This window comes from Coregonus lavaretus, assembly GCF_964263955.1.
Source record: "Coregonus lavaretus genome assembly, contig: HAP1_SCAFFOLD_4274, whole genome shotgun sequence".
NCBI lineage: Eukaryota > Metazoa > Chordata > Actinopteri > Salmoniformes > Salmonidae > Coregonus > Coregonus lavaretus.
Genome location: NW_028163164.1, coordinates 1,255 through 15,271, shown reverse-complemented (window position 1 = coordinate 15,271; position 14,017 = coordinate 1,255). Strand labels below are relative to the sequence as shown.

The following is a 14,017-nucleotide window of genomic DNA, read 5'->3' as shown; positions in this document are numbered from 1 at the left end:
ATGCATTAAGAACAAAATAAATGCCACAAATGAACTGTTCAGAAGGCACACCTGTTAATTGAAATGCATTCCAGGTGACTACCTCATGAAGCTGGTTGAGAGAATGCCAAGAGTGTGCAAAGCTGTCATCAAGGCAAAGGGTGGCTATTTGAAGAATCTCAAATATAAAATATATTTTGATTTGTTTAACACTTTTTTGGTTACTACATGATTCCATATGTGTTATTTCATAGTTTTGATGTCTTCACTATTATTCTACAGTGTAAAAAATTGTAAAAATAAAGAAAAACCCTGGAATGAGTAGGTGAGTCCAAACTTTTGACTGGTACTCCCGCTGTACAATCAACTGTACTCCCGAGTGGCGCAGTGGTCTAAGGCACTGCATCACAGTGCTAGCTGTGCCACTAGAGATCCTGGCTTCGAATCCAGGCTCTGTCGTAGCCGGCCGCGACCGGGAGACCCATGGGGCGGCGCACAATTGGCCCAGCGTTGTCCAGGGTAGGGGAGGGAATGGCCGGCAGGGATGTAGCTCAGTTGGTAGAGCATGGCGTTTGCAACGCCAGGGTTGTGGGTTCGATTCCCACGGGAGGGCCAGTATGAAAAATAAAATAATGTGTGCACTAACTGTAAATCGCTCTGGATTAGAGCATCTGCTATATGACTAAAATGTAAATGTAATGCCAAACTGATCCAGGGCAATTCCACGCTAACGGAATTACTCCGATTTTTCACTTTAAAAATGTATGCCAAACATAAACCATAGATTTCAAAAGTTTAACAAACCATACAACTATGCACAATGACTACTTTGAACAATTTACACAATACATATAAAAACACCACATTTACTGGTAAAACTGCAGATGCCAAGTTTGGTTACAGAATCACCGTAAAATCTCCTTCAGTTTTATTCTGTTAGCAAACTTTGCAGTTCTTCCTCTAAATGTGTTTTTGCAAAATTGTCAGTGGAATTTCTTAAAAGTAGTCCTTGTGCAGAGAGTTGTATGGTTTGTTAAACTTTGAAAATCAATGGTTTTTTGTTCGCCACACATTTTAAAGTCAAAATCTGAGTCAAACAATGGAATTGCCCTTCAGAAACAGAAGGAGAAAGTGTCTGGGTCTAACCTGAGGGGGCCTAACCTGAGGGGGTCTAACCTGAGGGGGTCTAACCTGAGGGTCTAACCTGAGGGGGCCTAACCTGAGGGGGTTTAACCTGAGGGGGTCTAACCTGAGGGTCTAACCTGAGGGGGTTTAACCTGAGGGGGTTTAACCTGAGGGGGTTTAACCTGAGGGGGTCTAACCTGAGGGGGTTTAACCTGAGGGGGTTTAACCTGAGGGGGTCTAACCTGAGGGTCTAACCTGAGGGGGTCTAACCTGAGGGGGTCTAACCTGAGGGGGTCTAACCTGAGGGGGTTTAACCTGAGGGGGTTTAACCTGAGGGGGTCTAACCTGAGGGGGTCTAACCTGAGGGGGTCTAACCTGAGGGGGTTTAACCTGAGGGGGTCTAACCTGAGGGGGTTTAACCTGAGGGGGTCTAACCTGAGGGGGTCTAACCTGAGGGTCTAACCTGAGGGGGTCTAACCTGAGGGTCTAACCTGAGGGGGTTTAACCTGAGGGGGTCTAACCTGAGGGGGTCTAACCTGAGGGGGTCTAACCTGAGGGGGTCTAACCTGAGGGTCTAACCTGAGGGGGTTTAACCTGAGGGGGTTTAACCTGAGGGGGTTTAACCTGAGGGTCTAACCTGAGGGGGTTTAACCTGAGGGGGTCTAACCTGAGGGGGTCTAACCTGAGGGGGTTTAACCTGAGGGGGTCTAACCTGAGGGGGTTTAACCTGAGGGGGTCTAACCTGAGGGGGTTTAACCTGAGGGGGTCTAACCTGAGTCCATGTGAAGGCAGAAGGATCTCTCTGATTTGAACGTTGAGCTCTGTCAGAGTGGGCTCCTCTCCCTCCAGCTCCACCCGGTTGGTCTGCTTGTTCATCCGCACACGCAGTTTCATGCTTGGGAGAGAGCGACAGACGCACAGGGTTAGGTAACAAACACACAGAACACGAGCAGACAGGTTAAGGACACAAATTCAATAATTCAGACCCAAGACACTTCATTGTGGTGTTCTCATCACGAATCATTCCTGTCATCTTCCAAAAAACCTTTTCACAAAGTGTCCAACTTTCTGAGCACGATGTCAGTTTTCACAATGAAGTAGAAAACATTTGGCAAAGCCAAGTCACCTCTTTACAGTCGAAATACAGAGCTAGCTAGAATTCTTTCACTTTCATTTCTTGCCAACCGTGTTAAGAAATACTGAATGAAAAGAGCAAAATGGTAACATTCATCAGCGCAACAATGTAGCAGGTGCACTGGCCTAGCAATTCCTACAGTATACAGATATATCATTATGCACAGCACACTATGGTACGGTGGTGTTATTTAGCTACAACAATGCAAACCTAGATGTAGAAGTGCAGCTAGCTGGCTAACTTATCTGGTAGCTAGCTAGCCAGCAGCATTTGACTTACTTTAGTTTAGTTGTTGTCTCTGGTTAACTTATTGCAAGCCTCGGTCATTTCACACCATACATTGCATGTTAACTAAAGAGGTATTAACTGCAAATAGAGATAGTTGAAGATTTCAACGTATTACAACGAGAAGATAGAAGAGGCTTTGACAGTAGCTAGATTGTCAACAATGTTATCAAATAGTTGACTTCAACTACGGAAAGCGATTAGAGTTCTGACTACAACTACGGAACCTCAAAAAGATTAAACACATTTAGGAAAATCATTACCACTAATGTTTTCAAATAAAATGTTGTTCGGATGTTAGGGAACATGTATTTTGTAGGCACGAATATAATATGGTGTTATCCAAGATCAACATTTCAATCCATTCAAAAATATATGTGATTAATTTAAAAACATTTCCAGCTGCGTCATTAATCACGGTTTAAAAAAAAAACGCGTTTTATACGTACGCTTCTGAGTGGTGCCGGAGTTGCAGGACAGAATCAGACACTGCTGAAATATCTGTGACATAAACAGCTAGCTAGATAATCAGATCATGAGTCGATCATACAATGACGAGTTACAATATCTGGACAAGATTGACAAGAACTGCTGGCGAATCAAGAAAGGTTTCGTCCCAAATATGCAGGTGATTAGCTCAACTGACTACATGGAATGAATTAGCTAGCTAGCAAGCTAACTTAGCTAGCTAGCACATGTCCATAGTTTTGCTAGCTTCAGACGTGGCATGCTACTATCCAACTTGATTCTGTTATTGTTGCTGTTGTCTTTTGTATGTAGATCAGGTGTAGAGCATAGTAGCTACATGAGCTAGCTAACGTGCTAACCTAATATGGCGTGTGGACTTGACAGCTTCATCAAATCATTCCCATTTCATTCCAGGTGGAAGGAGTTTTCTACGTCAACGAGTCCCTGGAGAAGCTGATGTTTGAGGAGCTGCGTAACGCGTGTAAAGGAGGAGGTATAGATCACAATGTAACAGACAAGCAAGGTCCTGTATTGTTGTTGTTGTTGTTGTTGTTGTTGACTGATTGGTTGTTGTGTTATTGTCATCAGGTTTTGGTGGGTTTCTCCCTGCCATGAAACAGATAGGAAACGTTGCAGCCTTGCCTGGAATAGTACACGTAAGTAGAGAACCACTGGTCCGGGTCAGGCCTAACTGAAGTCGGGGGGAGATGACGCTAACAACCTTTATCTAACACATTGTAATATCTCCAAGGGGCGGTTTCCCAGACACGTATTTAGCCTAGTCATGGACTAAGAAGCACTTTCAATGGAGATTCTCCAGTGAGTTTGCTTTTTAGTCCAGGGTTAGTCTTAACCTGTGTCCAGGAAACCAGGCCTAATAGTTTCCCCCCAAACGTCTCTCTCTCCCTCAAGAGGTCCATCGGCCTGCCAGACTGCCACTCGGGGTATGGGTTCGCCATCGGAAACATGGCTGCCTTCGACATGAGCGACCCCAACGCTGTCGTATCCCCAGGTACAGAGGACACACACACACACGGTTCACTATGCTGGCCTGTCTCTCTGGTGTGGGTTTTGACATTAACTGTAGTGTGTGTGTGTGTGTGTGATGTAGGTGGTGTGGGTTTTGACATTAACTGTAGAGTGTGTGTGTGTGTGTGTGTGTGTGTTGTAGGTGGTGTGGGTTTTGACATTAACTGTAGTGTGTGTGTGTGTGTGTGTGTGTGTGATGTAGGTGGTGTTGGTTTTGACATTAACTGCGGAGTGCGTCTGCTAAGGACCAACCTAGACGAGGGAGATGTCCAGCCTGTCAAGGAGCAGCTGGCTCAGGCCCTGTTTGACCACATCCCTGTAGGAGTCGGCTCCAAGGGAGTCATCCCAATGACCGCCAAGTAAGCATCCACCAACACACTGAGACCCTGCTGTCTGTAGGCACCAACACACTGATACCCTGCTGTCTGTAGGCACCAACACACTGATACCCTGCTGTCTGTAGGCACCAAAACACTGAGACCCTGCTGTCTGTAGGCACCAATACATTGAGACCCTGCTGTCTGTAGGCACCAACACACTGAGACCCTGCTGTCTGTAGGCACCAACACACTGAGACCCTGCTGTCTGTAGGCACCAATACACTGAGACCCTGCTGTCTGTAGGCACCAACACACTGAGACCCTGCTGTCTGTAGGCACCAACACACTGATACCCTGCTGTCTGTAGGCACCAACACACTGAGACCCTGCTGTCTGTAGGCACCAACACACTGAGACCCTGCTGTCTGTAGGCACCAACACACTGATACCCTGCTGTCTGTAGGCACCAATACCCTGATACCCTGCTGTCTGTAGGCACCAATACCCTGAGACCCTGCTGTCTGTAGGCACCAACACACTGATACCATGCTGTCTGTAGGCACCAACACACTGAGACCCTGCTGTCTGTAGGCACCAACACACTGATACCCTGCTGTCTGTAGGCACCAACACACTGAGACCCTGCTGTCTGTAGGCACCAACACACTGAGACCCTGCTGTCTGTAGGCACCAACACACTGAGACCCTGCTGTCTGTAGGCACCAACACACTGAGACCCTGCTCTCTGTAGGCACCAACACACTGATACCCTGCTGTCTGTAGGCACCAATACACTGAGACCCTGCTGTCTGTAGGCACCAATACACTGAGACCCTGCTGTCTGTAGGCACCAATACACTGAGACCCTGCTGTCTGTAGGCACCAATACACTGAGACCCTGCTGTCTGTAGGCACCAACACACTGAGACCCTGCTGTCTGTAGGCACCAATACACTGATACCCTGCTGTATGTAGGCACCAACACACTGAGACCCTGCTGTCTGTAGGCACCAACACACTGAGACCCTGCTGTCTGTAGGCACCAACACACTGAGACCCTGCTGTCTGTAGGCACCAACACACTGAGACCCTGCTGTCTGTAGGCACCAACACACTGAGACCCTGCTGTCTGTAGGCACCAACACACTGAGACCCTGCTCTCTGTAGGCACCAACACACTGATACCCTGCTGTCTGTAGGCACCAATACACTGAGACCCTGCTGTCTGTAGGCACCAATACACTGAGACCCTGCTGTCTGTAGGCACCAATACACTGAGACCCTGCTGTCTGTAGGCACCAATACACTGAGACCCTGCTGTCTGTAGGCACCAACACACTGAGACCCTGCTGTCTGTAGGCACCAATACACTGATACCCTGCTGTCTGTAGGCACCAACACACTGAGACCCTGCTGTCTGTAGGCACCAACACACTGATACCCTGCTGTCTGTAGGCACCAACACACTGAGACCCTGCTGTCTGTAGGCACCAACACACTGAGACCCTGCTGTCTGTAGGCACCAACACACTGAGACCCTGCTGTCTGTAGGCACCAACACACTGAGACCCTGCTGTCTGTAGGCACCAACACACTGAGACCCTGCTGTCTGTAGGCACCAACACACTGAGACCCTGCTGTCTGTAGGCACCAACACACTGAGACCCTGCTCTCTGTAGGCACCAACACACTGATACCCTGCTGTCTGTAGGCACCAATACACTGAGACCCTGCTGTCTGTAGGCACCAATACACTGAGACCCTGCTGTCTGTAGGCACCAATACACTGAGACCCTGCTGTCTGTAGGCACCAATACACTGATACCCTGCTGTCTGTAGGCACCAACACACTGAGACCCTGCTGTCTGTAGGCACCAATACACTGATACCCTGCTGTCTGTAGGCACCAACACACTGATACCCTGCTGTCTGTAGGCACCAACACACTGATACCCTGCTGTCTGTAGGCACCAACACACTGATACCCTGCTGTCTGTAGGTACCAACACACTGAGACCCTGCTCTCTGTAGGCACCAACACACTGATACCCTGCTGTCTGTAGGCACCAACACACTGAGACCCTGCTGTCTGTAGGCACCAATACACTGAGACCCTGCTGTCTGTAGGCACCAATACACTGAGACCCTGCTGTCTGTAGGCACCAATACACTGAGACCCTGCTGTCTGTAGGCACCAATACACTGATACCCTGCTGTCTGTAGGCACCAACACACTGATACCCTGCTCTCTGTAGGCACCAACACACTGATACCATGCTGTCTGTAGGCACCAAAACACTGAGACCCTGCTGTCTGTAGGCACCAATACACTGAGACCCTGCTGTCTGTAGGCACCAATACACTGAGACCCTGCTGTCTGTAGGCACCAAAACACTGAGACCCTGCTGTCTGTAGGCACCAATACACTGAGACCCTGCTGTCTGTAGGCACCAATACACTGAGACCCTGCTGTCTGTAGGCACCAACACACTGATACAATGCTGTCGGTAGGCACCAATACACTGAGACCCTGGTGTCTGTATGTTTATCTGGTAATGCAGGGACCTAGAGGAGGCTGTAGAGATGGGAGTGGACTGGTCCCTGAGGGAAGGCTGTCTAGAGACTATGATAACCTGGTGTCTGTTACAGGGACCTAGAGATGGGAGTGGACTGGTCCCTGAGAGAAGGCTGTCTAGAGACTATGATAACCTGGTGTCTGTTACAGGGACCTAGAGGAGGCTCTAGAGATGGGAGTGGACTGGTCCCTGAGAGAAGGCTGTCTAGAGACTATGATAACCTGGTGTCTGTTACAGGGACCTAGAGGAGGCCCTGGAGATGGGAGTGGACTGGTCCCTGAGAGAAGGCTGTCTAGAGACTATGATAACCTGGTGTCTGTTACAGGGACCTAGAGATGGGAGTGGACTGGTCCCTGAGAGAAGGCTGTCTAGAGACTATGATAACCTGGTGTCTGTTACAGGGGCCTAGAGGAGGCCCTAGAGATGGGAGTGGACTGGTCCCTGAGAGAAGGCTGTCTAGAGACTATGATAACCTGGTGTCTGTTACAGGGACCTAGAGGAGGCTGTAGAGATGGGAGTGGACTGGTCCCTGAGAGAAGGCTGTCTAGAGACTATGATAACCTGGTGTCTGTTACAGGGACCTAGAGGAGGCTCTAGAGATGGGAGTGGACTGGTCCCTGAGAGAAGGCTGTCTAGAGACTATGATAACCTGGTGTATGTTACAGGGACCTAGAGATGGGAGTGGACTGGTCCCTGAGAGAAGGCTGTCTAGAGACTATGATAACCTGGTGTCTGTTACAGGGACCTAGAGGAGGCCCTAGAGATGGGAGTGGACTGGTCCCTGAGAGAAGGCTGTCTAGAGACTATGATAACCTGGTGTCTGTTACAGGGACCTAGAGATGGGAGTGGACTGGTCCCTGAGAGAAGGCTGTCTAGAGACTATGATAACCTGGTGTCTGTTACAGGGACCTAGAGATGGGAGTGGACTGGTCCCTGAGAGAAGGCTGTCTAGAGACTATGATAACCTGGTGTCTGTTACAGGGACCTAGAGGAGGCCCTAGAGATGGGAGTGGACTGGTCCCTGAGAGAAGGCTGTCTAGAGACTATGATAACCTGGTGTCTGTTACAGGGACCTAGAGGAGGCCGTGGAGATGGGAGTGGACTGGTCCCTGAGAGAAGGCTGTCTATAGACTATGATAACCTGGTGTCTGTTACAGGGACCTAGAGGAGGCTCTAGAGATGGGAGTGGACTGGTCCCTGAGAGAAGGCTGTCTAGAGACTATGATAACCTGGTGTCTGTTACAGGGACCTAGAGATGGGAGTGGACTGGTCCCTGAGAGAAGGCTGTCTAGAGACTATGATAACCTGGTGTCTGTTACAGGGACCTAGAGGAGGCTCTAGAGATGGGAGTGGACTGGTCCCTGAGAGAAGGCTGTCTAGAGACTATGATAACCTGGTGTCTGTTACAGGGACCTAGAGATGGGAATGGACTGGTCCCTGAGAGAAGGCTGTCTAGAGACTATGATAACCTGGTGTCTGTTACAGGGACCTAGAGGAGGCTCTAGAGATGGGAGTGGACTGGTCCCTGAGAGAAGGCTGTCTAGAGACTATGATAACCTGGTGTCTGTTACAGGGACCTAGAGGAGGCCCTAGAGATGGGAGTGGACTGGTCCCTGAGAGAAGGCTGTCTAGAGACTATGATAACCTGGTGTCTGTTACAGGGACCTAGAGGAGGCCCTAGAGATGGGAGTGGACTGGTCCCTGAGAGAAGGCTGTCTAGAGACTATGATAACCTGGTGTCTGTTACAGGGACCTAGAGGAGGCTGTAGAGATGGGAGTGGACTGGTCCCTGAGAGAAGGCTGTCTAGAGACTATGATAACCTGGTGTCTGTTACAGGGACCTAGAGATGGGAGTGGACTGGTCCCTGAGAGAAGGCTGTCTAGAGACTATGATAACCTGGTGTCTGTTACAGGGACCTAGAGGAGGCCCTGGAGATGGGAGTGGACTGGTCCCTGAGAGAAGGCTGTCTAGAGACTATGATAACCTGGTGTCTGTTACAGGGACCTAGAGGAGGCCCTAGAGATGGGAGTGGACTGGTCCCTGAGAGAAGGCTGTCTAGAGACTATGATAACCTGGTGTCTGTTACAGGGACCTAGAGGAGGCCCTAGAGATGGGAGTGGACTGGTCCCTGAGAGAAGGCTGTCTAGAGACTATGATAACCTGGTGTCTGTTACAGGGACCTAGAGGAGGCCCTAGAGATGGGAGTGGACTGGTCCCTGAGAGAAGGCTGTCTAGAGACTATGATAACCTGGTGTCTGTTACAGGGACCTAGAGGAGGCTGTAGAGATGGGAGTGGACTGGTCCCTGAGAGAAGGCTGTCTAGAGACTATGATAACCTGGTGTCTGTTACAGGGACCTAGAGGAGGCTGTAGAGATGGGAGTGGACTGGTCCCTGAGAGAAGGCTGTCTAGAGACTATGATAACCTGGTGTCTGTTACAGGGACCTAGAGATGGGAGTGGACTGGTCCCTGAGAGAAGGCTGTCTAGAGACTATGATAACCTGGTGTCTGTTACAGGGACCTAGAGGAGGCCCTGGAGATGGGAGTGGACTGGTCCCTGAGAGAAGGCTGTCTAGAGACTATGATAACCGGGTGTCTGTTACAGGGACCTAGAGGAGGCTGTAGAGATGGGAGTGGACTGGTCCCTGAGAGAAGGCTGTCTAGAGACTATGATAACCTGGTGTCTGTTACAGGGACCTAGAGGAGGCTGTAGAGATGGGAGTGGACTGGTCCCTGAGAGAAGGCTGTCTAGAGACTATGATAACCTGGTGTCTGTTACAGGGACCTAGAGATGGGAGTGGACTGGTCCCTGAGAGAAGGCTGTCTAGAGACTATGATAACCTGGTGTCTGTTACAGGGACCTAGAGGAGGCTGTAGAGATGGGAGTGGACTGGTCCCTGAGAGAAGGCTGTCTAGAGACTATGATAACCTGGTGTCTGTTACAGGGACCTAGAGGAGGCTCTGGAGATGGGAGTGGACTGGTCCCTGAGAGAAGGCTGTCTAGAGACTATGATAACCTGGTGTCTGTTACAGGGACCTAGAGATGGGAGTGGACTGGTCCCTGAGAGAAGGCTGTCTAGAGACTATGATAACCTGGTGTCTGTTACAGGGGCCTAGAGGAGGCCCTAGAGATGGGAGTGGACTGGTCCCTGAGAGAAGGCTGTCTAGAGACTATGATAACCTGGTGTCTGTTACAGGGACCTAGAGATGGGAGTGGACTGGTCCCTGAGAGAAGGCTGTCTAGAGACTATGATAACCGGGTGTCTGTTACAGGGACCTAGAGGAGGCTGTAGAGATGGGAGTGGACTGGTCCCTGAGAGAAGGCTGTCTAGAGACTATGATAACCTGGTGTCTGTTACAGGGACCTAGAGATGGGAGTGGACTGGTCCCTGAGAGAAGGCTGTCTAGAGACTATGATAACCTGGTGTCTGTTACAGGGACCTAGAGATGGGAGTGGACTGGTCCCTGAGAGAAGGCTGTCTAGAGACTATGATAACCTGGTGTCTGTTACAGGGACCTAGAGGAGGCCCTGGAGATGGGAGTGGACTGGTCCCTGAGAGAAGGCTATGCCTGGGCAGAGGATAAGGAGCACTGCGAGGAGTACGGCAGGATGCTGCAGGCCGACCCCAACAAGGTCTCCTCCAAGGCCAAGAAGAGAGGCCTGCCTCAGGTAACACCACTACCTGACCTGACCCCTGTTCTGGGTCCCAAGTGGCACCCTATTCCCTATATAGTGCACTACTTTAGACCAGAGAATGGCACACTATTCCCTATATAGTGCACTACTTTAGACCAGAGAATGGCACCCTATTCCTTATATAGTGCACTACTTTAGACCAGAGACCACTGATTTTAGTAAATAGCTGAGGGATGGATCTGGAGAAATGTAAACGCTCTCAAATTCATAAACGGAGCTATGGATGCAAGGACTGGCCATCCATGATATCAACATTATAGCTTTAGCCATGGTTTGTGGCTATATACTGTTTGTTTACAAACCAGAGTAAAACAAGCTTATGTTTCGGCTTCTGATGGGGTACGACAGTTGAACTAAGCTCGTGAGGTATTTATAAGTTATAGTCTGAAATAATCAATTTCATTAATTTTATAAATCCCAAAAATGGATGTAGCAACTGCAGATTGCCCCTTTTTTCAAGAGCGTTTCAAATCAAGGCAGAGTTTCTGTTGTCTCTGTATTATGGGTAAATAATGAGCTCTTCTTATTCCATTGTATTCTATCTGTATTGTATTGTTCCAGCTGGGGACTCTGGGGGCGGGGAACCACTACGCGGAGATCCAGGTGGTGGATGAGATCTATAATGACTACGCTGCTAAGAAGATGGGCATCGACCACAAGGGGCAGGTGTGTGTGATGATCCACAGTGGCAGCAGAGGGCTGGGGCACCAGGTGGCTACAGGTAGGACTGCTCTCTACCCATGTTGGAAATATGGCTTTTTCTCTTTGTTTTTCCTTTTTTAACAATTGTCTGCTTTGTCTGTAACGTGGTCACTGGTCTGCTTTGTCTGTAACGTGGTCACTGGTCTGCTTTGTCTCTAACGTGGTCACTGGTCTGCTTTGTCTCTAACGTGGTCACTGGTCTGTAACTTGGTCACTGGTCTGCTTTGTCTCTAACGTGGTCACTGGTCTGTAACGTGGTCACTGGTCTGCTTTGTCTCTAACGTGGTCACTGGTCTGTAACGTGGTCACTGGTCTGTAACGTGGTCACTGGTCTGCTTTGTCTCTAACGTGGTCACTGGTCTGCTTTGTCTGCAACGTGGTCACTGGTCTGTAACGTGGTCACTGGTCTCTAACGTGGTCACTGGTCTCTAACGTGGTCACTGGTCTGTAACGTGGTCACTGGTCTGCTTTGTCTGTAACGTGGTCACTGGTCTGTAACGTGGTCACTGGTCTGCTTTGTCTCTAACGTGGTCACTGGTCTGTAACTTGGTCACTGGTCTGCTTTGTCTCTAACGTGGTCACTGGTCTGTAACGTGGTCACTGGTCTGCTTTGTCTGTAACGTGGTCACTGGTCTGCTTTGTCTGCAACGTGGTCACTGGTCTGTAACGTGGTCACTGGTCTCTAACGTGGTCACTGGTCTGTAACGTGGTCACTGGTCTGTAACGTGGTCACTGGTCTGTAACGTGGTCACTGGTCTGTAACATGGTCACTGGTCTGCTTTGTCTAACGTGGTCACTGGTCTGCTTTGTCTCTAACGTGGTCACTGGTCTGTAACGTGGTCACTGGTCTGCTTTGTCTGTAACGTGGTCACTGGTCTGCTTTGTCTGTAACGTGGTCACTGGTCTGTAACGTGGTCACTGGTCTGTAACGTGGTCACTGGTCTGCTTTGTCTGCAACGTGGTCACTGGTCTGCTTTGTCTGTAATGTGGTCACTGGTCTGTAACGTGGTCACTGGTCTGTAACGTGGTCACTGGTCTGTAACGTGGTCACTGGTCTGCTTTGTCTGTAACGTGGTCACTGGTCTGCTTTGTCTGTAACGTGGTCACTGGTCTGTAACGTGGTCACTGGTCTGCTTTGTCTGTAACGTGGTCACTGGTCTGCTTTGTCTGTAACGTGGTCACTGGTCTGTAACGTGGTCACTGGTCTGCTTTGTCTGTAATGTGGTCACTGGTCTGTAACGTGGTCACTGGTCTGTAACGTGGTCACTGGTCTCCTTTGTCTGTAACGTGGTCACTGGTCTGCTTTGTCTGTAACGTGGTCACTGGTCTGCTTTGTCTGCAACGTGGTCACTGGTCTGCTTTGTCTGTAATGTGGTCACTGGTCTGTAACGTGGTCACTGGTCTGGTCACTGGTCTGCTTTGTCTGTAACGTGGTCACTGGTCTGCTTTGTCTGTAACGTGGTCACTGGTCTGCTTTGTCTGTAACGTGGTCACTGGTCTGCTTTGTCTGTAACGTGGTCACTGGTCTGTAACGTGGTCACTGGTCTGTAACGTGGTCACTGGTCTGCTTTGTCTCTAACGTGGTCACTGGTCTGCTTTGTCTGTAACGTGGTCACTGGTCTGTAACGTGGTCACTGGTCTGCTTTGTCTGTAACGTGGTCATTGGTCTGTAACGTGGTCACTGGTCTCTAACGTGGTCACTGGTCTCTAACGTGGTCACTGGTCTGCAACGTGGTCACTGGTCTGCTTTGTCTGTAACGTGGTCACTGGTCTGCTTTGTCTGTAACGTGGTCACTGGTCTGTAACGTGGTCACTGGTCTGCTTTGTCTGTAACGTGGTCATTGGTCTGTAACGTGGTCACTGGTCTCTAACGTGGTCACTGGTCTCTAACGTGGTCACTGGTCTGTAACGTGGTCACTGGTCTGCAACGTGGTCACTGGTCTGCTTTGTCTGTAACGTGGTCACTGGTCTGCTTTGTCTGTAACGTGGTCACTGGTCTGCTTTGTCTGTAACGTGGTCATTGGTCTGTAACGTGGTCACTGGTCTCTAACGTGGTCACTGGTCTCTAACGTGGTCACTGGTCTGCAACGTGGTCACTGGTCTGCTTTGTCTGTAACGTGGTCACTGGTCTGCTTTGTCTGTAACGTGGTCACTGGTCTGCTTTGTCTGTAACGTGGTCACTGGTCTGTAACGTGGTCACTGGTCTCCTTTGTCTGCAACGTGGTCACTGGTCTGCTTTGTCTGTAACGTGGTCACTGGTCTGCTTTGTCTGCAACGTGGTCACTGGTCTCTAACGTGGTCACTGGTCTGTAACGTGGTCACTGGTCTGCTTTGTCTGTAACGTGGTCACTGGTCTGCTTTGTCTGCAACGTGGTCACTGGTCTGTAACGTGGTCACTGGTCTGTAACGTGGTCACTGGTCTGCTTTGTCTGCAACGTGGTCACTGGTCTGTAACGTGGTCACTGGTCTGCTTTGTCTGTAACGTGGTCACTGGTCTGCTTTGTCTGTAACGTGGTCACTGGTCTCTAACGTGGTCACTGGTCTGTAACGTGGTCACTGGTCTGCTTTGTCTGTAACGTGGTCACTGGTCTGGTTTGTCTGCAACGTGGTCACTGGTCTGTAACGTGGTCACTGGTCTGTAACGTGGTCACTGGTCTGCTTTGTCTGCAACGTGGTCACTGGTCTGTAACGTGGTCACTGG

At 49.7% G+C, this 14,017-nt stretch overlaps 2 protein-coding genes across 2 annotated transcripts in view; one reads left to right on the top strand and one right to left on the bottom strand.

The window, feature by feature from the left end:
- Positions 1–2,723, bottom strand: part of LOC311118423 (F-box only protein 7-like) — a 37,104-nt gene extending 34,381 nt beyond the window's left edge. The window contains exons 1-2 of the mRNA XM_084193224.1: positions 2,519–2,723; positions 1,877–1,999 (exon numbers count right to left, since the gene is read on the bottom strand). Coding sequence (XP_084049350.1) covers positions 1,877–1,998 — 122 coding nt within the window. The 5' untranslated portion in view covers position 1,999; positions 2,519–2,723. The remainder of the gene's footprint in view (positions 1–1,876; positions 2,000–2,518) is intronic.
- Positions 2,724–2,979: 256 nt separating this feature from the next.
- LOC311118424 (RNA-splicing ligase RtcB homolog) lies at positions 2,980–11,335 on the top strand (the record flags this gene model as incomplete). Its single annotated transcript, XM_084193225.1, has 7 exons — positions 2,980–3,152; positions 3,407–3,485; positions 3,581–3,648; positions 3,905–4,004; positions 4,224–4,380; positions 10,431–10,587; positions 11,176–11,335. Coding segments are annotated over exons 1-7 (814 nt in total), but the record flags the coding sequence as incomplete, so codon positions are not given.
- Positions 11,336–14,017: the final 2,682 nt, after the last annotated feature.